At 35.9% G+C, this 22,131-nt stretch overlaps 1 protein-coding gene across 4 annotated transcripts in view; it reads right to left on the bottom strand.

Annotated features, from left to right (window-relative positions):
• syt7b (synaptotagmin VIIb) overlaps window positions 1-22,131 on the bottom strand; it is a 106,195-nt gene that overhangs the window by 60,717 nt on the left and 23,347 nt on the right. For 3 of the 4 annotated variants that reach the window (XM_024295508.2, XM_024295509.2, XM_024295512.2), the window contains exon 2: window positions 1,769-1,872. The exons of the other annotated variant lie outside the window; for it this stretch is intronic. In XM_024295508.2, coding sequence (XP_024151276.1) covers window positions 1,769-1,872 — 104 coding nt within the window. The remainder of the gene's footprint in view (window positions 1-1,768; window positions 1,873-22,131) is intronic. 4 annotated transcript variants of the gene reach the window in all.

Here is a 22,131-nt window from a genome sequence, read left to right as displayed (position 1 = left end):
ATTACAAGTGAGTAAGGAACAAAGCGCAATTCAGGGAAAATTAGAAAAAAAACCTTTTACTTCTAGTGTAATGCTTTTCTGCCCTGTACTTCAAATTAGTTTTCAAATGTGTTGAATCTGCATTGCCAGTTTAGACTGTATAAAAGAACTGGACCGAATTAGGGTGATGTCAGACATAGAATATAACCTGCTTCCAGTTGCAGTGAAAATAAGTCAAATCAGTTGCCATTTTGAAACCAGAAATTATCAGTAAGCAGTGATTGGTTCAAGAAGGTTTGGGTCAATGTTTCAGAAGTAAGCATTTTACCTCTACCACTGAAAGCAAGCTTGGGAGAATCCTTCAATTAAACATTTTGAACGTTCAACACGAAACCACAAAGTTGTATGGAGGCATCTGATTGGCCAATTAATAACTTGAAGAACTTGTGCTACAGAAAAGAAAAATATGGAAAAAAAACGTGTATTACCAAGAACATGTTAAAAAAAAGGTATCAGGTATTCTGACAAAAATAGTAACAGACAAAAAGCTGTTTATTTCTCAATGGAAGTCTATGAGATTTTGGCTTTTTAAAACTTAGGAACCTGTAAGGGGGGGAGGGGTTACTTAGTCCAATTCTCTTATACAGTCAAAGGTTTAGACCAAAATAATACAGATATAAGTCACATTGAGAAAAAACACCCAAGTGTGTGAAATTTGTTATCCACATTTGACTCATCTCCTGGGGGAGCGGTGAGCTGCAGACACAGCTGCACTCGAGAATCATTTGGTGGTTTAACCCCCCAATCGAACCCCTTAATGCTGAGTGTAAAGCAGGGAGGTACTGGGTAGCATATTTAGAGTATGACTCGGCCGGGATTTGAACCCATGACCTTCCAATCTCTGGACAGACACTCTACCACATGGCCACTGAACTGGTTCATAGGTGCATAAGAAGGGAGATGTGTCACGAACCTACTGCATAAGACTTACTGTGTTTTACTGATTGTTTTAAAAAGGAAAAATTGAATCCTAGATTAACAAAAACAGTTAATAGGAAGGATAGAAGCAAACGAATAGATTTTATTTTTGTTTGCTATAGCCAACAGTAATTGATTTATCATTTAGCTTGAACGTTTTGCGTCAAAGTAAAACGGTTAGCTTTCTTTTTGCGAACATCTGTGCTGCAGTCACCATGCAGACGTACGACAGAGGTGAAAATAAGAGAGGTAAGCGCAGGAAAGCAGGACAGAATGTAGGAAACAAGCAGATCAAAATGTATATGAGGAATTAAAATCACTTCAGCAGCCTGTGGCAGAATGATACTCATTAACATATGAATCATTAGAGTGTTGCTGGAGGCTGGAGGTAAACAGCCACGATGCACAAAGCTCTTTGCACACATAGCTATGTTTGCAGAGGGCACTAATGTTTTCTGTCATGACCAAACACACAGCCTCCCGCTTCCCACCACAAGTACACAGACTACATTCAATCCAAGGTCGATGTGTCATTATTGCAAGCAAAAGAATTCAGCTTTATTGCTATTAGTACAGAAGCACATATTTATGTAAAAAGGTGTGTTGTAAAATGTTTAAACATATGGTGGAACACTTAAGAAGTACTGGTAGTATTTTTAATTTTTTTTGCAAAAATACAACTTCATGTTTTTTTTATCCTAATCTTTTTTAGAACGTGCTTTATTTTGGAGAACTAACATCTTAAAGCTGCTTCTTAGTAACACATCAATGTCGAGACATTTGCACTGAAAGGGGTAACGCAGTAACTTACCAGTTTACGCTGACACCAGGTGCAGACGCCACATAGAGCTACCAGCCAAATGGCACATATTACGAATGCAACAGACAGCAGGAAAACACTGAGAGACACTGAGCCTGAGGAGAAGAGACAGAGGCACAAAAGAAAGACACAGAGACCAGGGTATTAGTGCATTTAATGCTTAACATCCTGTCCAAGCTCCTGCATTTCACCTTGTACGTGCACTAATAATCCTGTTTAGGAGAGACACACACTGGGGAACGTTTTCCGAACGTTTAATTTAGGAGGAACTTTTTTATCTCCTTTTTTATTTTGAATCTTTCACAAGAAAACACCCAAACAAAGTTGAATAAATGTGTGGAAAACAGCATAAAAGACATAAAACAGCTTCTTGCCTATGTTTGCTTCATGTATCAATGGGAGATGTGCATATGTCAGGAGGAAATTATATCATTAGGCTAGAAGCCATGCAATTACCAACCTCTGTTTTTCACTTTCTCAGTTCCAAGATCCATTAAAAACTTTGCTCCTTCTTCTGACACAATCATTTTTCACTTTATTTGTGTTTCTTGCAAACGCGAGTCTCGTCCTATTTTCTGGAAAGCACAGCGTGAAATCTGACTGTTCTCTTTCCCCCCTTGGTGCCACTAGCCATTCACGGAGAGCCGAATTTCCTTTTTTCGTTTCCTAAAGCTCAAGTTGAGTCGCAGTTAACCCACTTTAAAAGCAGTTTAAAGCAACAGATACAAGACAAATGGCAGCACTACTGAAAAAATCTACAGCAGCTGATAATACTGTCCTGCTGGAGGACACATGTTCTGGAATAAAGTATAAGTCCTTTGAAAGCTTTTAGAAGTGTCAGACCTCCTGCTCGGAGTGTGAAGTCTGACCATTTTATGCTCAGCGGGGTGTTTTGAACGGGGCTACTTTATGATTGTTAGGCGTTACATCCACACTTCAAATAGATTTCAGCAGATTTCGTCGGTTTGATATGTATAAAAGTCAGATAACCTCCTAACCATGCAAGCATAAAGTGACAAGACCGATACAAGATGATGCCCGTGCAATGAACTTCCATTTTGGGGATTTTCACTTTCGCTTTTTCCTTTTTTAACAGAATGAGTCAGCTCAGCTTACACACTGACATGTTCATAAATATTTTACACGTTTCTATTACTGTAAAAAAGTGACAGGACATGATTTTTTTTTATGCTTTGTTTAACCTCAGGCCCAATAACCAGGGTACAAATATGACAGAATCTGAAAAAAGTGGATCCCTTGTGAAAGCAGTTCTATTTGTGACGATTTTAGGCCAAAGAAAACGTAGAACCAACAAGCCAGTTACAATGCTGCGTTTATCTGTAATAAATTAATAAAATGCTAACATAATCAATGTTAATGAAGTGTTAGATTAAGGGAGAAACCTTTATACAAAAGTAGTAAGTATATCGTGTGCAGTTTTCATCGGTCTATTTAATTTTTTAGGGGATTTTTTTTCCTCCCAATCATTATAGTTACCGACTGTATTCTAGAACTGGTTTTAGTTTATTACCTTGTTTTGAACAGACATTAAACAGCATTTAAGTTATATTTCATGTTTGGCAAAATTCCATTGCTAATCTCTAACAATTAAAAAACTTCATAGTGTGGACTATCTAGTGCCCTGGATTTAAAAAAGCAATTTAGTCACCATCCTTACTACTTTATTTTTAAATGGCAAGTATGATGTCACTGATTTCAGGAAATAAAAACAATCAACATTTTACAGACTATTTATGAATCCACTGTGTTCTGGTGATAAAAAAATGTGGATGTTTGTTAAGAGAAAAAGCTTTAATACATTTTTTGAAGTGAAAAATTCCTCAAACACAATGCATTGTGGTCTATATTAATATCCAAAATATTGAACAGTGATGCAAACTGGTTTTTCGCATAAACTTCTAGGAAATTTCCAGGGCGCTAGATTTGGAATTGTGGATTCGGACACCCCGACAAAATGATGAACGTATTATAAAGTAGTGAAGGAATTGGGACACAACCTCTGGCTTCCAACCTGAAACTAATTTAGAAAAAGCAGCTAAGCAAGCAGTTTGTCAAATCACCACTGGAGGCTTCTCATAAAAAATAATCCTACAAAAAAGTAGAAATAAATGTTCGTCTTAGTTAAAAAAAAATAGTATTTATCTCTATGACTACTATTTAAGCACATGACATCTAAGCTGTAGGGGAATTTTTCATGTGCCTTATACTATAAATTTGACCTTAAAGCTGCTTTTTAATAGATAATTTATCAGATGCTTTTATTGTCAAACAACCTTCAATGGGCAGTCCTACAACATCGTCTTGGGGTGTGTTCCAACAATTGTCAGGCTTTCTTGGTCCAGTCCGGTGATGACATCACAATAACTATATCCCAAAAACTGAACTCCGCCCAACAAAATAACCCAATAAGTCACATCTTTTGTTCATCTCATTAAGAGTCATTGGTTCTGCTGCACAAACCGACTGCTCTGTTGATAATCCTCCACCAAAGCTGCTTTTCTTCTTATACACATAGGGACTCATGTTACTCCATTTTTATGGGATGTTGGCAGAAGCAGCTGAGAAGCCATTAAGCATAATTAAATCTCTGTGGTCATGTTAGGAGTGTCATTGAAAGGACATTTTAAAAGGACATGTATTCTGGTCTTAAGGTTGCTCACTTAAAAGATTAGCGTGTTAGAGAAAGCTTTTGCACTTGTGTGCCCCCATATACATTTAATAAAAGAAATAGAGAAATGTCAATTGGTTAAACTCACTGAGTCATATACTAAAACATAGACTATGCTCTGACTGTTCTCACTCTTAAGATGTGGAGTAAATTGTGCAGCTTGATGGGAAATCTGACATAAATAAAACAAAAAGAATTTATAGTTTTTTATTGTTTTTTTAACATTGCTCTGTGATAGATATGCCAGCTCACAAGCTGAGTAATAGCAGAATTAGCCCCCAGTCCAATCCCGAACAATAAAAAATCCAGCTTTTACGTGTTAGTTTATTCACCTGCTTTAAAACTGTACTTATTACAAGAGTTTTATAATCAATTAAACATGTCTATCTACCAACCATATTTCAACCCAGCAAACAAAGAAAGTCTTAAAGGATCTCATAACTGTTGACTCATCCTCAGAGCTCCCTCTTATGCAAATCCTTTAAAGTAGTAATTTCATTTCACACCAAGGTGTTAATGTTGTAATTTGGACTAATTAAAAACTACCATTTGATTGTTTATTTCCACTAAATAGTACTTTAGTCCTCTCACGTTGTTCACGCAACATCTCAGCATTTGAACACCTGCTCTCAAGAGGTTTTATCATCAGATTGTTCGTCTCTATTGTGATTTTCAAAGTGTACGTTTATTTATGTGCGAAAACATCAATTTTTTTCTATTCGAACTACGTTTTTACAGGATCTTTCCTATAAATTTTACTATAAATCTTCAGTTTAGTTCGGAATCTTTGGCTGATGTTTACAGAGCAGAGTTGTGTTGTGGTTGAGTCTTCTCACTGGTGTTATATAAAACACACACACAAACACACACATCCTGCTTGCAATCTCTATGATCTGAGTTAGCATCACTCTGGAACCACATCTATGCAGAGAAGAGTCCACACCCTAAGAAATCCACTATCCACAGATAGCCTGCTTGAAGAGAGCATTAGATTATGGACCACTAGATGCATTACCATGAACTAATGACTGTTGAGAAACAACAGTGAGAAGATTTTTTTCAGGCCAATGGAAACTATGCAAAACAAAGTGACAAAATTACAATAAATTTAAAACAAAAAATAATGCTTAGAGTTAATAAGACAAAAAACTGACTAAAACGTAACAAAATCCCTTTTGTAATAAAGACGTTCCATGCTTTTCTTGGTGTACACAGGTCAAAGAAACCGCAAACAAAACAAAGTCAAAACAAAGCAAAAGGGAAATATTTTGCTAAAATGTTTCCACTTTTGTTCAGGACATTGAACTTTACTTGCAGTTTTTTCTTAATATGCAAGCGAAGGCATGTAACAAAAAAGGTTCTGAGCCACAGAGTTAAAAACAAAGCTAAAATCCTTCCTGTTGTTATCAAACCAAAGCTTGTGACATTCCAAAACAATTTCCCAAACTGTAGCATTTGTCAAAAAACTCATAATTAATGGGAAAACATATCATCTTTAAATTAAGTTATTCAGCTATACACTGGATCTCCTAAAAATCCTGTCAACTCCATTAAAACAAATACAAAAAAAGTAGAAACAGGCAAAGGAGAGCCAGGATTTGAGGGATGCTGGGTAGTAAGAAACATAGACTGTAAAATCCCTGGAAGGTGCAACCCCTCCCCTCTTGTGGCCCAAACAGGAAGTACCTGTTGGCTCTATGAAGCCAAAATCCTATAGACTTCTATTGAGAAATAGACAGTTATTTCTCCATCATTCTATTAGTCAGAATAACAATTCTTGCTCTGATACATTTTTCCTAAATTGTTCTTGCTAATCCTAATTAATATTTTTTTCATTTATCACAAGTTATTCATGATGTATAATCTATTTTACGCTTCTTGTAAAAGCTAGGAGAAAAATATTAAAGTTTATGTGCTATCGAGTAAATATGTAGCTTAAATGAAGCTTATTCTGAACAAATCTCTGGGCAGTTTGTTGAAGCGTTTCCTTTCTTTGTAAGGATATTCCAGAACAGGCTCAAGTACTCTGTATTTCAGAGTTGAACTCTTTGATGTTGCAACTCTTCATGAAAACCAAATGATTATATGAAAAGTCTCTCTATTCATCTTTATTTTTGACTCCTATTTCAACACTTATTTTTAATGTACTGAGCACTGTTCATGCAGCTGAAGAGTGAAACTGTTGTGAACTGACAAATCAATAAGAAGCTGTTCCAGAAAAAAAAAAACGTGCTAATTGAATAGTGTTAATATGAGTAAATTATTTATTAACCACTTTGTAAAACATGTCTTAGTGGAAAAGCCTCTGGTGGAAATCATAAAAGTCAGATGTTTTGTATTTGTTTGCATGACTCTCTGAGCCATTCGTGTTTGGTAGTTGCTTTGGAAATTTCAGCCTTCTCCATTAGGGCTTAATGGAACCAAGATTCTGGATCCTTAAATCAGTAGAAATATGTAGCTATAAACTAAAACCTATAGTATCTCTTCACTTTGGAGGCTGTATAAGGTGTTATTTTGGCATCACAATCTCTACTCAATACACACTGTAATCCCATAGGTTGTGCAATAAAGTTAGCGAAAACTCACAAATTCACTAGTTCTAGTTCCAATAGCGTTTTGTTGAGCAATGTTAATCAATCTTACAAAGCCTGGCTAGACGGCAACAGTAATATACATAAACAACATTTCACAATAATATCAAAAGGAAAATCTATAGTGTAGAAAAACTCCTCAACTGTGACGCCTCTTGCAGTCCAGAGTATCAATCTGATGACCTCATCATCAAAGGACATCTGAATGTCTTCAAGGACAATTCCTCCCTTGTGAATGTTACAACACCTTGATAAAAGTCCTTCATTGCTAAGTGGATGATGGGCTCCACATGTGCTTTGGGTCCTCTATAAAATGTAACATACTGTAGCTAATATTGTTTTGCTAAAATACCCAATAGCTAGAAAATGCCACTTTTAATTGTGATCTGACCAACCAGAATTTGCTTTTTAAATGTTTTATTTATTTATTTTTTTTGCAGTTTATACTTCAGGAGCTTTTGTACTCCATACTTGGACCTTTATAGGGATTCTCTTTTTAAGAACACAGCTAGAAATACAACAAAAAAACAGGTATTTGGTGTTGAACAATTATGGAGACACAAAAACCTCCATGTGAAGCAGGAATTATTTTAATTTATCTAAATAAGCTGATGTAACAGCCAGTTTACTTTGAACAGTTTCTAAATCTTATACATTTATAGTATTTTTGATATATTTTACCTCTAATTCATTCATTTTGAGATACATTTGCGATGTAGGTTGTGCTTTTAGCATCAAATGAAAACCATCTACTGTCAGGCTGCAGCATGTAAGAGCCACTACTGATTCCCTCCAAAAGGCGGATTAGGGTTTGTTAGCTTAATATTTGACACTGGAGATCTAGTGTTTATGTTCTTTGAGTTACTGTAATTTTTTAATTATTAACACAATCAATTCCAATAGATACTGGAATTACATTGATCGTGTTAACGGTTGAAAAGTTACAGTATGTTAAAGATTTTGTGTTTAAGCGTCACCGACGACGCCTCAGGTGTTAAAGGGTTAAATCACAGTGCGACCTTTAAACTCACTTGAAAGAAAACACATCTTATAAAATATCACAATGTAGTGTGTGAGTTTTTTTTTCAGTTTTATTAGCACCATCTCCTATGTCTTTGAACAGGGCATGTTGTCTTGATGTAGCGATGCAATTTCAGTTACATGTAGGTTCAAGCAACGTGAATTATCTTGATATGAACCCCCCACTGTGCTGTTTGCACCCTGCTGTGAACCTCCTATGGCTGCAAGAGTAAACAGAGACTGACTGGAACACAAGCCCAGCATTTTCTTGCTCTGTACTTTAAGTCATACACTACATATAGCAAAAAATTAAAAAAAATCTGATTATTAATCACAAAAAGTGGCATCATATCATCTCTCTTCTTCTTATGTGGAATATCCCTGGACCATCATACAACTTGTAACATTGAAAAGTAGACTTCATAAATGTCTCGTGAGCTTCTGCTGTTCTGTTTCCGGTGATTAATGTAGTAATCATGTTGTGTTTGCTGAGTTTCTTACAGCTAAATGATCTAGGAACGGCTGCTTTGGTGATGATGCTTGTTACTAAGGATTAATGATGGGGATGATAAATGCAGAAATGTTTAGAAAACTCAATGAGGTGTACAACACCAGCTTACTATGGCAGATTTCAAATCTAAACCACTTTGTGAGCCTTTTGTGACGAAAGTAATTAATAGAAAAAAGACAAAAAAATTGATCCAGCATCTCAAAAGTGAATCAGCTTTCTGTATTTATTATGTAACATGCCCCATTATCAATCAGTCCACTGTGGCAATTACATAAGATTTATTTCATAGGAAGATGCACTTCAACACTATCTTTTAATGTGAAGTTTGAGCATCCTCTTTTCAACTCCTCTGCACTTTTCTGCTCTGATTCAGTGCGCTCTCCTTTCTCCTAAGGGCACCAGCATGTGTCTGTCAACCGTGCCCCGGTTTTCCTCCGTATTCCCCACTGCTCCACCTGATGTGCTTATCTATGCTCTATTCACTCGTTGCATGGTGTTGGCGCGACACAGAGAAAAAAATCCTTATTAGACACCGGAGACCTCCTGAGAAGTGTGCTACAGGTAAGCAAAAGCATGGATTATGCCACCGGGGAGAGGGTCGACCCGCGACAGGCACAGCGTGCTGAAAAAAGAGAGGTTTCCACGAGTGAAACGGCTTCAGTGATCAGGTTTCCACCATTTATGCTATTTACACCAAAGAAGTTTGCCAAGCAAAATAAAAGCTTCTTTTTTCAAACGTTTGTTTTCTTTCACTTTGATTTTTCATAGAATGCTTTACTTTTAGCCTTATTTTTAACTTTTGATGTATTATTGATAAAACTTTAAGATGCCAACTGAAAGTGAAAATTAAAACATTTGAGGAAAAAGCAAGGAAAATAGTTTTGAGAGAAAAAAAATCATGGTTTTAGGTTTACTCAGGACTCATCCATCCATTTTCTTAACCTACTCTATTCCAGAGCCGGTCCTGGCTTCTGTTGGATGAAGGTGGGGTACACTTTGAACAGGTCACTAGTCTGTTGCAGAGCTTGATTAAGGATTTTAACACATTTTTGGTTTTTGAAGGTGTTAATAAGACTTCTGCATAAATCAAGCATTTGGGGGAAACCAAATTAACAAATTATTACGAACATTTTGTGAGGTTCAGTTTTCATTTTTGAATAAAAACTTTTGAATATTTTGGTTTTATTTAAATCAGTTCACACAAAAAAAAATGAACTTCATTCAAAAAGTACATTTCTTAGGAATATAAGTCATAGGGCACTTAAGAATAACTATTCACATCGGTAAAAAGAAACCATTACGAATACCAATACCAGTCTTATGTATCCAACTTGATCTAAGCTTTATTTATTATTTTTTTAAACATCATATTACTTTTTTAAGCTGCTTAACAAATTAAAGATTTCAGTTCTACAGAGCAATTGGATTAAAAAGGGTAACTTGAAAAACTTTACTTCTTTTCTAAGCATCTAGTTCTGGTCCAGTCTTTGTCCTATAAAATAATGTGTCATTATTATGTCTCAAGAGGCAAATGTTTCTTTTTTGGTACCAAAATAAAATCACATATTGGTGAAAATGAAAATATTGTTGGTATAATGATGTACAACCATTCACAAGTTAACATTATAGATACCAGTTTACACACTAAATGAGCAAGCTACTAAGTATCTTGTCTGGAAATTTAGTGTTTTGTCAGATTTTTGATGGTTTAGCAAAATCATAACTGAAAATATTCAACAATCTATGCCAATTTAACATTTTTTTTAAACCTTCATGATTTTAAATGGCATACACTTGTATAGCACTTGACTTCTTTCTTAGAAGACCCAGGTAACACAATAAATGCATGTAACCGGAGATGAAAGGGGTGAAGAAGAGACCAACTTAGAGAGGATTCAGGATGCTCTCTACAGCTTTGTGACAACATTGTTCATCTCCAAACAAATTTGCTTAAATTGACCTCTTGCCTTGATTGTGCTTCTTCCACAAACAAACTCAGGTAAGACGTTTCTACATTTAGTTATGTCAACAAAAAACTATTTTAAGTTTTTCCATGTGCTGGTGCATTTTAAAATGATCAGGGACTAAAGTTCTAACTACAAAAATGCAATCACCTCTGTTGTCTGTAGTATAAAAATTGCAGTTTTCTCCAAAACGTTTTCACTCAAAGCATATGCTGCACAATCTGAAATAATCGTTGCTGATGACATTTCTTTGTGAACTTTAAATGTTATTGGAAAAGTCACACGAAGTCAAAGGGTGCAAAAAATAGCTGGAGGTCCTGTCAGGCAGATTAGACTTCCATGCAGCAGGGATAATGGACAAGAGTCCGACGAAGGTCCTCTCCAGACAAACGACAGCATCAGCCATTTGAAGTAAGTTCTTGTGACAAAGCCCTCCAGCAGTCATAGTAATGACGGGGGGGTACAGGACAGAAGGAAGAAAGAGCAATGACGTCAGGGAGGTCGAGATGGATGGTTGGAAAAAAGTCAAATTTAAGTACATTTGTTCACCTTTTAAAATGGGGTGAACACCCCTGACCTGCATGGACGATGACTTCAACGTAGGTCCCTAAAAAGTCCCTGAACAGTGAAATCATTTAACCTTAAACCACTTAGTACAGTCAAGGTGACCAAGTCATTTGGCCATCCTAACCCAACAAAACCACCATAGTTATAATAAATGCTCAAAAATATGTGGCTTAAGGATGTACTGTGGTGTGGAAGGGTTAAGTATTAGCAAGAGTCTCGTGATACGATACATATTGTGATACATGTGTCATGGTACGATACGTATCGTGATACATGTGTCATGGTACGACACGTATCGTGATACATGTGTCATGGTACGATACGTATCGTGATACATGTGTCATGATACGACACGTATCGTGATACATGTGTCATGGTACGATACATATCGTGATACATGTGTCATGGTACGATACATATCGTGATACATGTGTCATGGTACGATACGTATCCTGATATATCCCTAGACACTACAAGACAAGATTTCACTATTTTTTTTTATTATGACTTCAGAATTATCTGAATATTAAAATATGTTTCACAAAATTAAATAGTAAAATAAATTTTGTTTAAGGATCAGAACATTAAGAACTGCAACTGTATCTCAAACAAAATGCCTCTTACCCAAGCAAATTCATGATTATTTTCTTTTGGTAGTTTAATTGTATCTCAAACAAAATGCCTCTTACCCAAGCAAATTCATGATTATTTACTTTTAGTAGTTTAAAGGGTAACCAAACAGTAAACTAACTTTTTTTTGTCTGTTTACCTCTATAAATGGGACTTTAAAAGTGTTGCCTTTTGGTCCTTGCCAACATTTTGACAATTTAGAATAAACTTATTTAATTCTTGAAATTATGATTTAACCCTTATGTTCTCTAATGGGGTCCAGATGACCCGACCCTTATATTGATGTGTGATTCCTCCCAAGGTGGACAGAGGTGGAAAGGATTTTATGTCTGCCACGGACATCAGTGAGGATCAAAAATCTTTGGAAAAAAAGTAAACTTGCCTAGGATAGCACAAGGGTTAAAACCAGATATGTGATGTCCCCTACAGGCTGAAATGAGATATTGCAGTTGCATTTTGGGATTGGTCAACTGGTGTAAGTCCCAGAAGTTTGCAGTATAAAAGCCCACTATAATGAAAATATCCTTTAGGTATCTCAAGCTCACCTCACTGTCACTGTCAATCATATATCCAGACCACACCCCCCAACCACGCCCTCTTTCTTGCATTTTTAGCATATGGGCTGAGTGGAGTCAGCCTCCAACTGTCCTGTTTGGTTGTCCTTTAAGAAATGATATTTCACTGAACTGATTTTCTTACACCCCTATATTGTAGAGGTTAGTACCCAAAGCTCACAATGAGAAGGTCTGGGCTTGGATCTGAGCAGGGTCTTTTCTACGTGAAGTTTGCATGTTCAACCGGTGCATGCATCATGGGTTTTCTCTGGGCCCTCTGGCTCACAGCCCACAATCCTGCTTCATAGGTTGATTGGACACTGTAGACGTTCCCTTACAGGTGTGAATGTGAGCTGAAAAAACGTGACTAAAAATGGAAAATGGATGGATAAAAATGTATCTATTAAAAATATGTGTTGGTGGCAGAAACTCTATTGATTACAAACTAACTTGATTTCAAATACTTTTTTTTTTGCAAACCTTGCTATATGCTTTAATGCTTTTTGGCAAAGCTTGTTTGAAGCATAACCCTCTTAATTTCAGACAGTCTTGTAAAGAAAATGTCTCCATTCTTTTGCCCCATTTCTTCCTCTCCCTTTCAGAAAACCATACATTCTCTAATGGATGCCAGCTGACTTCATTACACTCACGTCAATGTATCACAATGACTCTGCATCCCTGCGACTCATTCAACCAAAATGTCCAAAGCATTCGCTCCGTGTGCCTGTTGCTCAACAACCCAGCCAAGAGATGAGCATTCACACTGGCATCCTTCCAGCGTCAGCAGCCTTTTTTCCCTTTAAACTGCATTCAATAGTTTGGTCTATCAGACATGTGGCCACAGAGGGAAACCCTAAAAAAACAAACCCTCATGAATTTTCCTGTCACTTGCTACAGTGACTAAATACACCATGTGTTACATTTCAGGACAGGTGAGGTGCAGCAAACAGGCTGCTGTTCGCCGTCTCAGAGGGGTGTTAGACTACATACCCATGACTGGCTCATAATTTGGTGTATTTGAATGACAGGTGTGTTTATTCAGTTAAAACATCTGGTGCACGCATCAAACTGTAGAAGCAGTGAGGTGTTGTCGGCATAGATGAGAATCTTTATGGACAGCAACCTTGTGTGTTCAAAGCGGCGTGAACTGCTCTGAAGGGGGTCAGAGGAGAAAATGTCCCCTTTTTTTGAGAGAGGTTAACTAACAGTGGAAGAGGGGTGTGTGAATTAAAAAACTCAAAATAATAAACACACACACATTTAAAGTAGTTTTGCAATCAGTCTCCACTGGAGTTTCATTATTCACCAGTTGTTTTACCACTTATAAGCTTATTAAAGTCCTGTAGTGAAAATCCCAGCATGATAATCTAACAATAAAGTGACAGTATTGATAACTGGTGAATGTCTGACACTCCTGCTTTTTGTTTTTGATTGCTTTTTGTGTCAAGGCATAAATGTTTGGATTGATTTAATGAAATTAGTTTGTTTGCTTGGAGGAGAAATATCTTTAATTAAAACAGGTTTTCTAAAATAAAAAAAAAATATTTAAAGATAAATTAAAAATAAAAAAAATATAAATGGGAGTCAATAAAACTGAAACTAGGGGGACAAATATGAAAAAAATCTGAATAATGCTACAATAAAATAAAATTATAATAAAATAAAGCAAAACTATTGTCAAATATTTAAGCTGTATTTCTTAGAAGCATATTACTAATTATTACTAAAAAAGATACATACTCTGGTGTCTATTGTGTTACATATTGTAAATGTGGATTCAGATCCATGCATGATAAAGCTTGCCAACGCTGATTCATGAGACAAATAATAGCTATGATATTTCTGCATCAGAAATATTTCCCTGATCCTTTGAGAACTGTTATCTTTCTCTTAAAAAAGACTTTTTTTTACTGCGTCGTGACACTGACATAAAAAAACCTATGCTAAAATAAGTTTTTGTCATAAGCCATGCAGTCTCTGTTTCATCACTACTCTGTCACTGACAGATAAAACACTGAACTTTGTTTTTGCACGCATCATCTCACATAATGTTCGATTTTGTGGAAGGCCAAACCGAGTGGCTGATTCACTGAGTCTAGCCGTAGATAAATGTTTTTAGTGTGGCAGTTTGCAAATCTCTTTTCTTTTTGGCCAAATCTGCTGCATTTCTTTTTTTTTTTTGACAATTCACTGATGTGCTTCTGCTTGAAGGAGGCACTGCCTTCAGCTCTTTCATCCCTTTAAATGCAAACTTGTGAGTTGGCATGTTGCAACCTGCTTGTCTAGACTGAGTTTGAGCTTATAATTCATAGTGAAGGAAAAGAGGCCCACGAGTCCCTCATTCACTGAAAATTTCACTTGATTTTCCAGACACGATCATCCAGTAGCCTTCTCATCTAAGGCCTTGGGCAATAACTAAAAATGGATTAAATATGTTATTTTACTAAAGTTGCAGAAACAAATCATATCAAGCTGATTAAAGCTATTTAATCCCAATGTTGTACATTCATTTGGGTTCATTCAATGATCTTAAATTTATTATTTTTCTCTTGATCAGTCTCCCTTTCTAACAGGAGAGGATTCAGGTGATGCTCTACCTGTACTAAGACCAGTCTTTTCAATATAAATAGATTGTTGTTAAGTGATAAACACAACACATACCAGAAGATGGCCAGATGAAACGCTCCTGGATTCAAGGAGATTTTTGTAGAAAATCCCCCTGTATAGTGAATCTTTTGACTGTATTTTGCACAACACTATTTCTATCAATGTAAATTAAACTGCATCCACTGCTGCTTGTTATAAATGGCCTCTGGTAGCAAAAAAAAAAGACTGTTTACTACGTTGTTTTTGTAAATAAGGGGGGATTGTCTAAGTCAAAAACTTAGACACCAAATTGAATTCCACATTTAGACCAAGTTTGTTTTAGATGCATAAATTGTTAATATTATATTTTATTAATTTATTAACTTATTACTGCAATTAATTATGTATTTACTAATTTTCAAAGATATTTTTCTTTATGCAATTTTTGCCGTCTGTGGTTCCATAACATGAATTTATCCTTGTGATATCAATGAAGTTCAATTCACTTCAATAACATAACTAGATGTTCAGTTAAAAAAATACAATCATACCGATATCATTGTTTTTGAATAATTTTAGTATTATTTGTAGCTATAATGATTATATTTACAATTAGTTGACTAATTGGAACATGCGTAAACTGGAAGTAAAACACATATCTTAACCAGATATTGCACTGGACACTTTTTTCTCTTCTTTTTTTATGTACCCCACTTTCAAGCTCCATTTGCTGTTGTTATGGTACCCAAGTCTTCCCTGTGACATCACTACAGACCTGGACATAAACTAACCAATCAGATGTCTCAGTATGTGGTGCCCGCTGGCCACCACCACCTCAAACAATTGATTGACAGCTTCTCCCGAGTCCACTTTCAGTGGAAGGGGTGGAGTTCCAACAAGCTCACTCATGGTTGGTGACAGCAGTTGCCCTACAAACATTGACTCAGACCGACTTGGACCAATCACTGTTGTCTGTCTCCAACATGGTGATGTCTGTATCATGAAAAAAATGGCGTCTGAATTTACTTCATTTTGCTGGAGCCGGAGGTAAGGCATCATCTATGAGTGATGTCAAAGCCACTCTGTCCAGTTCTATATCTACAGTCAATGGTTTAAAAGACCAACAATTAATATTGTTCTGGATGAAAAAAGTTGGAAACAAGCATAAAGTTGAACCAAGCAGCTGCTGTGTGCTTTGAATAAGATTTAGAGTTTTTTTTTCCTCCTGGAGATAAACCTTACAGAAGAACAACTGTCAGACACAACTCTGCAGAACTGTAAGTGACTGTGGTCTGACGGAGGTCATTACTCACTAAAAGACAGAATTCCACGGAGAGTTTGAGAAAAGGCACACTTTATATCAGATAAAGCAAAATGCTCTGGATAAAGGAAGGATTACCTCTTAAATTGCAAATCTTAAACTTGAGAAAATTAGATACGGACCATTACTTTGGTAATATTTGCTCTTCTTTTCAAACAGTGACAACAGCCTGAATCTGAGGGAATCTCAACCAATGATAGGAAACAGGGAACCAGCCAGGAGAGATAAAACTGGAAATACAAAGATTTATAAAACACATTTAGAGTAATGAGATTTCCTGATATTAACATTTTTATTTGGACAGATTTCTAGTCATTTAAACAGCACCAAGTAGTGAAAGAAAAACATATTTTTGAACTCATGTGAGTATGAATACACCTGCATTAGTAGCTTGGGTGGTAAAAGTCTGGAACAGTATGATATATATTGTCTCTTTCCATCTACTTCATTGGTTTTTAACCCACAACAAACAACTAATCCATTTTTGACATAATTGTTTTATAAAATGTTTTTTTAGAATTTCATTTGAGCAGAAAATCAGCTTTAGTAAATATGTTTTTAGCAAACAGTCAGATTTGTTTGTGTCTAAAATTTACAATTTTACAGATCTAAAGCCTTTTTTGTTCAAATGCTTGAAATTAAAAGAAAAATTTCACTGATCACTTTTATGAGGTAAAATGTAATTTAGTATTAGTTTCGAGATAAAAACATAACCTTTGTTATTGATATAATTACTAATAATCTCTTTAAATATGAACTTTTAAATTAAAAATGACTAAATGTTGTTTCCTTTCTTGCAATAATAGGTTTAGTTTGATGAATTGGAAGAAAAGTGGGGTTTTGCTTTAGAAGCAAATCAAATTTCTGCACAATAGCTGCCTTTTAATTGGCAAATATTGGCCAAGATGTGCTGCTGTGGTGAAGTTCATTAGACAAGAATGAAGACAGAGACAAGAAACAGGAGATGATCTCCAGATCAAGCCCCAACAGCACAGTTCTTCTCATTCTCAGTACTCTTATTTATGTTATTGATTAACTGTCTAAAGATGTGTTCTGTAAATCCACCTGCTCTGATGATAAAATATAAACACAAAAAAATACAGACGATTTACTTTTTCTACAAACCACACTGCCTATTTTCCTTAAACTTTTAGTTCCCACTGCAAGTCAATTTGCCACTGAAAGGGCTTCAAAATGTTCCTATTGTGAACATCACCTCCATGTCACTTCTCTGCTTTTATTGTCAAAGGTAACAAGTCAACACCTGAGCCGGAGAAAATTTAGTCGACTCTGCCCTGCAGCAGTGTGACTGACATTTTTAAACCGTGCACTATGATTGTCACCTTAATTATATAAACACCAGAAAGTGGAAACAGGGTCACGCAGGGGGGGTGGGACTCTCACACTAAATGATGTTGCTCCTCTGCTCAAAACACCTCAAACTGTCCCCAAGAGCACTTTCAACAAGTTTGTAAATGTTTCTCATGAATTCATTTCTTTGACACTCTGATTCAAAAACCGTGAAGCTAAAGCGGGATTAATGTCAGACGGATGACACAGGCAAGCTGCTGTGAAGGATCACTCCTCAAGTGATGGAGACACGTGCATGAATGCAGGAGAACCTGAGTGACAAGCCACTTTTAGGCAACTAACGTTTGAAAGATAAAACATATCTTGTTCAAATTATTTCCTAATAACACCAATATTGAAGCAATTAAACTGCAAATCCTGCCTTTTTTGTTTTCAAGAGTGAAGTCAATTAGAAATAAGCTCCAAATGAAATAATTATTGGATGATCAGCAAGTCTAAATTGGCTATGAAATAATTTGTTGCGCAATTACTGAACACACAAATGTTTGTCGTCCAGCTGCAAATCCTCTTGAGAGAAAACAGTATACTGAGGAATGAGTCTAAAGCTCCAGTGCACAGCACATGTAGTACCCTTACAAAGACATAAAAAGTAAATGTTTGCGGTCAAAAAGTTAGTTTTAAGGGATCTTAAAGCTTTAAGGCATAAGGCAAATTCTACAAAACTATTATTTAGTCTTCTATGTTGTTGTGTTTTTTCCTCAAAACAATAAATACATAATGGCAGATGTAATTTAAATGTAAGTATAAGCTTCCTCTTTGTTTAAAAGTTACCACCTTACAAAAATCCATGGACAAACATGATTGACATGACCACCAAAATACATATTACTGGATTAGATTAAGAGTTTACATGTGAACTCTTCACATGTTCCATAAAAGGGTATTACTATTAATGTGTTTATATACACCCCGATCATCTCTTGATCTCCTGTAAAAGCATCCACAGTGGTCTTTTTAATGTCATAATGCTGTTTTTAACCAAAAATAATAATAAAAAAGGCTGTGTAATTTTCTAGAACATAGTTTCTGCAGAAACTGTTCAAGTCACCGTTCTCATTTCCCATCATCCATCTGTTTACACGCTCTCCCGCTGATTTACAGTCCCTTACAACCCTAACCTAGCATTAGAGGTGCAACAAAAATGGTGAGCAATATTGGAGCTATCCAGCCGTACAGTTTAGAGCCGGATGCCAGCTCAGACAAGGAAAATGAAGACGTTAATGGATCTACTTATCTACAAGTAGATGCATTATAACGATGCAGAGCAAGGAGCTTGTGGCCCGCCCAGATTATTTCCTACATAATAAATACTTTTTCAAACTGCAACTTCTGTTTGATCCCGATTCACCATAATTTGCATAAATAAATACTCAGAAATGTCCTCTATTGTGAGAAAAATGCTACTAGAAAATGTTAAAAACACAAAAAGCACTGTTTTCATCAGTGGGTATTTAAATTGTGATAATAATTCTTCTGATCGAGGGCCAGTTTAATGATACCACTATCTTTTTTAAGGTTTAAATAAAAGCTAAATTGGCGATTGAAGTGTGCTTTAGTTTTTATGTTCAAAGTTAGTTAAGAGTTTGTATATAGAAACTGGAAAAAAGTGTCAACCCACATTTTGTTCACCCAGAAAAGTCTAGAGTCTCTAAAGTTTCTCTTCCAAAGCACACAAATCAAATGTTTTCATGATGAAATATTCAGTAAAATTGCCCTGTTACCTGTCTAGCCCTAAAAATGATGTTGTTATGGCTCAGTAAGAGTTCTGCGTTGACATGGCAATGCTTTATTCATGAGATGAGCTTATTCAGAATCAGAATGTTGACATGTGTCATTTATTTTGTCATATTTGCATCAAGCTGGGGTCTAGACTCCTTATTACATAATAAAAAACAGTAGATTCATTGTTTCTTCAGGTTAGTTATCAAGAGCTGGTAATCTACTCTTTCAGCCAGTATCGTCTTCACTCGAAGGTCCCACCGTGGATTGTTTTATGACTTCATTACTGGCACTTAGACCTGAGAACAGGGTTGACCCTGACCAGATGCAGGATGATGGACCGCACAGTTGAGTGGCCTTGACAGGGAAGTCCATGTGGACGCTCCTCCTTTAGCCTCCCTGACTGACTGCGTCTCAGGAGGGGCCTGACTGGGTGGCTGTGTCACTGCTCCTCTTATCTCCACCTGTGTAGCTTCAAGTCTACCCAGTGACCTCTCCTGCTCACCGAGAAAAGACATAAATATATTTATAGCATCACTCATCCTTGAAGACAGGCAGATGCAAGATAACCAAAGACCCACACACACAGAGAAATCTCGGATGAGCTGCGCTGAAGACATCTGCTCTGGGGACAATAGATTTAAAATAGAATAGATGTGTTTAGATTTATGTGAGTCTGTGGATGTACCGGTGAGTATATTGGGTTTAGAGTCCCGTCATCGCTCACATAGTGTCCTGTTTGTTTGACAAAAGACAAGCCAGTTCATGCAGATGCTGTTGTGTCATCCTCTGGTCTGCAAACATAAACATGACGCCCATGGTTGCTCGTCACATTAGGATCACTTTTAGCCTTTTCCCCAATTAGAGATGGCACGGCCTCAAGGTCAATGTCACAGATGAGCTCTGTGGACCAAACTTATGTTTTCATCTGACTTCTATAGTCAGTGATGCTTCTCAGACAATGACTGCAGCCTTTATTGAATTTAAATCCAGATTCTTAAGACGAGTAAGGACTGGTGGCAGGAAGGACACAAACAGGAGTGGTGGCTCCATTTGACAAAGAGAGAAATTAAGTGTGTGACTTCCATCCCAGACACTCTGATGAGTTTGCTCAAAATGCCCTCGGCAAAGTTGGATAATAAAAAAAAAAAAAAAAAAGAAGCAGACTTTGCTCCAATCAGTCCAATCAGAACCACGGAAGCTACCGGCTCATTGTATCAGTGTTAAAACCACAACACAACAGCAACAAAGTCTCAGTCATGTCTGAGACAAGTGGCTGGAGAGGCAGATGCTGTTTGAACACACTGCCAGGACAGTGTTACACTATAAGCTTACATAACACTCTCTTATAAGATGCATCAAACTTAATAAGCCGTGATGCTAAGGATGCTCTTTAAAACTACAGTGGCCGTCAACAAACCAAAATAAACAAACAATAACAGCATTTGGATTTAGCTAAGTACCGATAATGAAACACATTTTTTAAGAAAAAAATAGCTTAGATTATTACATGCGCAATTTATTTATTTTTTCTTTATGAAAAATTAAAGATGGCAACGCCAGAGTTCATCATATTGCGTTAGAGCGGTTTAGAGATATGAGACATCCTTTTCACACATAGTTTGGCTGCAACATAATTCATTTTTTAAAGGTACTGATCTTTAATGTGTTTTAGAGAAATGTGTGCAGCCCTCCCAATATCAAAATAGCAAACAACAATAATAATGGCAGAAATGATAATTCATTGGAAATTTCAGTATAAATCTGGTTTCCTGATGGATAAGTGACTTAGAATGGGACCAAATTAGAAGACAAGGTTAAAATAAAATAAAATAGTGCATATTTTCTCATTGGTATATAATATAAAATAATTTTTCATCAATTTGCTGCAGAAATTTACTTTCTAAAAAAAGTAGAATATTATTCCAATCAGAAAAAAATGTCTAATCTTTATATTTTCACAATAAGATAAAATAATATTTAATTCTACTAAGGGAAATTTGTTTCTAGCAGTTGTAAGTTAATAAACAAAACTGAAAATGTTGAATCAACAGCATGAATAAAATAGTTAATGAGTGCAAAAAGAGCAATAAACACAACACAAAGAAGGACTAAATAATCTTTTAGTTACTTATCTGAATATTTACATTTAAGAAAGTGGCAAATATAGTACAAAAAATAAGTCTAGAACACAGTAAAAAAAATACACAACCAAAAGATACAATGTCCACTTAAGTTTTCAGTTGTGTGCCACTATATTATTATGATAGTCAGCACAAAAGCATTTTAGAAAAAAAAAAATCAGGCATCTTATGGGCCTGTTAAATACAATAGTTTCCTTTTTTTTTACATTTCAAGAGCAAAAACAGAATATCTGTTAAACATAAGCTGATGCTTCTTTAATTTACATCTGATTTTTAAAGCGCTGTGTAAATACACGTCTAACTTACAGTTTTCTTAAGACCAATTAAGTGAAACTTGACACATTTAATCAATTTAATTTTATTAATTAAATTTTAGAGGTTTAGTTGTTGTTTTCTAATGAAAGCTGCTTGTACTAAATGGTATTTATATCCTACTCAACATTAATTTTTATTATAAAACTGTGTTCATTTTTTTGTTTTCCATGTAAGGGACTTAATGCAGCACAAGTTGAACTTTTTCTTTTTTTTAGACTGAAACAAACATTTTCCACTTAAATCAGTTAGAAGCTAAACAAACAGCTAACACGAGAATCAGAAAACGTCACCGAAGGTGAATTTCAACAAGGAGCTGACACAGAGATACAAAGGAAACCATTCCGCACTCTGGAGGATAATGACAAACAAGAA

Source organism: Oryzias melastigma, linkage group LG3, assembly GCF_002922805.2.
Source record: "Oryzias melastigma strain HK-1 linkage group LG3, ASM292280v2, whole genome shotgun sequence".
Taxonomy (NCBI): Eukaryota; Metazoa; Chordata; class Actinopteri; order Beloniformes; family Adrianichthyidae; genus Oryzias; species Oryzias melastigma.
Note: the sequence above shows the minus strand (reverse complement) of the source record. Positions and strands in the feature narration are given on the sequence as shown.